At 68.5% G+C, this 2547-nt stretch overlaps 2 protein-coding genes across 2 annotated transcripts in view; one reads left to right on the forward strand and one right to left on the reverse strand.

Annotated features, from left to right (window-relative positions):
- Positions 1-1670, reverse strand: part of LDHD (lactate dehydrogenase D) — a 3936-nt gene extending 2266 nt beyond the window's left edge. The window contains exons 1-6 of the mRNA XM_017740813.1: positions 1542-1670; positions 1302-1414; positions 885-1026; positions 660-801; positions 228-387; positions 6-150 (exon numbers count right to left, since the gene is read on the reverse strand). Of these exons, the coding sequence (XP_017596302.1) occupies positions 6-150; positions 228-387; positions 660-801; positions 885-1026; positions 1302-1414; positions 1542-1655 (816 nt within the window). The 5' untranslated portion in view covers positions 1656-1670. The remainder of the gene's footprint in view (positions 1-5; positions 151-227; positions 388-659; positions 802-884; positions 1027-1301; positions 1415-1541) is intronic.
- Positions 1671-2321: 651 nt separating this feature from the next.
- Positions 2322-2547, forward strand: part of LOC103620291 (chymotrypsinogen 2) — a 7652-nt gene continuing 7426 nt past the window's right edge. Inside the window, exon 1 of the mRNA XM_017740814.1 lies at positions 2322-2483. Coding sequence (XP_017596303.1) covers positions 2322-2483 — 162 coding nt within the window. The remainder of the gene's footprint in view (positions 2484-2547) is intronic.

Below are 2547 nucleotides of genomic sequence, written 5' to 3' on the forward strand. Positions count from 1 at the left end.
CCGGCCGCCCCCACACTGGGGAAAGAGGCAACAGTGGCAGCAGTGGCCTCGGGCAGTGGGTGCAGGCGCAGCGTGGCCTGAGTCAGGAAGCCCAGGGTGCCCTCAGAGCCCACGAAGAGCGAGGTCAGGTCATAGCCAGCCGCCCGCTTCCTGCACAGAGCTGGTGAGCAGGCGCCCACGTGGCACATGGCCAGCCCAGCACAGCCCCCCGGCATCCCAGCGCCCACCTGGGCTGGCGCCCGGGGCCGGCGGTGTGGAGCAGGCGCCCGTCCGGCAGCACCACGCGCAGGTTGAGCACGTTGGGGCGCATGGTGCCGTAGCGCACCGCGTTGGTGCCCGAGGCCCCCGTGGCAGCCATGCCACACAGCGAGGCATCCGCCCCAGGGTCTGTGAGCAGGGGATGGGCAGGGGAGGCAGGTGGGGATGGTGTCCACTCCCACATGGACACCACTGGGACCTCAACTACAGCAAAATTATGGGCATTCCCAGAAGCACAGGGGTCATGCCACTTCCATTCCCATGGGAGCCCCTGGGAGTGCAGTGCACCCATGAACACCACAACACCTCCAACACTCCCAAGATGCCCAGGCCTACAGGCATCCCCAGCACCTCCAGTGCTGTCACCCCCAGCCCCGTGACCCCCCTCGTGCCCACAGTACCGACAGGGAACCAGAGCCCGGTGCCACGCAGGTGCTTGTTGAGGGCCTTGCGGGTGACACCGGGCTCCACCGTCACCGAGAAGTCCTCGAGGCTCAGCTCCGCGATGGCATCCATGCGGCTCAGGTCAAAGCAGACACCGCCCTGGCACAGGGGCAGCCGGGGCTCTGGGCACGGCCGGGCACCCAGAGCCCCCGGGGGGTCGGGGGTGCCGGGGTAGCCTATACCTGCACGGCATTGACGCCTCCTTCGAGGCCGGTACCGGTGCCAAAGGGCACCATGGGCACGCGGCAGCGGTGACAGAGCGCTGCCAGCTCCTGCACCTGCCCCACCGCCTGGGGCCACACCACGACGTCCGGAGGGGCACAGCTGGGGGACAGGCAGCACCACTGACCCACTGACTTCAACCACTTGATCCTCCCCATGGCCCTCCCCCAACCCGGCACTTGTCATATGCCCCTTCCCCTCCCCACGGCCCCTTGTCTACCCAAACATTTCCCATGCCCAGAGCTGGCCCCTCCCCGTCTGACCCCTTCCCCTTCCAGTGCCTCTTGTCCTCCCCAGATCTCTTCCCTATGCCCCTTCCCATGGTCTTTCCCCTCCCCAGAGCCTTCCCCAGGGGTCCCAGCTCCAGAGGCACTCACGGGTGCATGGACTCATCGTGGCCGTGCTGCTCCCGCACCGCTGTGGCCGTGGAGACATTGGGGGCCCCAACCACGGCCCTCAGGGCCTCCACGAAGTCCGGGGGCAGCGAGGGCTGCGGGGGGAACAACGCGGGCCCTTCAGGGACGCAGTGGGGAGGGTCTGATCGCGGCCATGGGCCAAGGGCACAAGGCCAAGTGGCCGCGTCAGGACCTGAGTGCCCTTCGGAGCCCCGGCCCCACCTTGGAGCAGCAGCTGCGGCGCCCCAGCGCTGCCCCGAGCGCCAGCACCCTCCGCAGGGCCATGTCTTGACGGGACAAGACCGCGAACATGGGAACTGCACAGGACCAGGACATTGCCCTCTCCCGCAGCCTGTCTGTCCCTCCCCCACACTGACACCTTAAGGTGGCTCCAGCCACACGCGAGTGTGTCCCTGACGGGGGGAACTGGGTCCCACCAGTGCCTGTGGTCATGTTCCCCTGCTGTCCCCTGCCTGAGCGGAGTCACTGCATTCACCGTGGCCCCTCCCCTCCCCCGCATCCCCATGCCTGCTCAAGTATCCCCACAGCTGGTCAGGGGTCCATGACCCCATAGGAGACCACACGTCCCCATGCTCCTCCCCTCCCAGCCAGGAGTCACCATGTCCCCCTGCCCATCTGTCCCCATTCCCAAGCAGGTGTCCCCGTGCCCCCCTGCCCCTCTGTTTCCCTGCGCAGTCAGGTTTCCCCATTCAGGGCCAGGAGTCCCCATGCCCGTCTGCCCATCTGTCCCCGTTCCCAGCCGGGTTTCCCCGTTCAGGGCCAGGAGTTCCCATGTCCCCCGTCCATCTGTCCCTGTTCCCAGCCAGGTGTCCCCATGCCCAGAGAACTGACCCCAGCCCACGGCACATCCCCATCCCCAGCCGGCTGTCTCCCGGCCACCCGCCTGCCCCATGCCCCGCTCCTGTCCCTCCCGGCATGGTGACAAGGACACAGTGCTCAGGGGGTGGCAGCGTTTATTGCTGGCCTCAGTTGGCCTCCAGGATGGAGTCGATCCAGTCGCGGAGCTTGGTGACGCGGGCGTACACGCCGGGCGTCTGGGTGTCGCAGGTGCTGCTGCCCCAGGAGACGATGCCCACCAGGTTCCAGGCGCCGTCCTTCTGGCACACCAGCGGGCCCCCGGAGTCGCCCTGCACGGGGCAGCGGGTGAGCGCCGGGACGGGGCCCGGGGGCCCCGCGGGCAGCGGGGGGCGGGGGCGCGTGCCACTGC

Source organism: Corvus brachyrhynchos, unplaced genomic scaffold (genome assembly GCF_000691975.1).
Source record: "Corvus brachyrhynchos isolate BGI_N302 unplaced genomic scaffold, ASM69197v1 scaffold26, whole genome shotgun sequence".
Lineage (NCBI taxonomy): Eukaryota > Metazoa > Chordata > Aves > Passeriformes > Corvidae > Corvus > Corvus brachyrhynchos.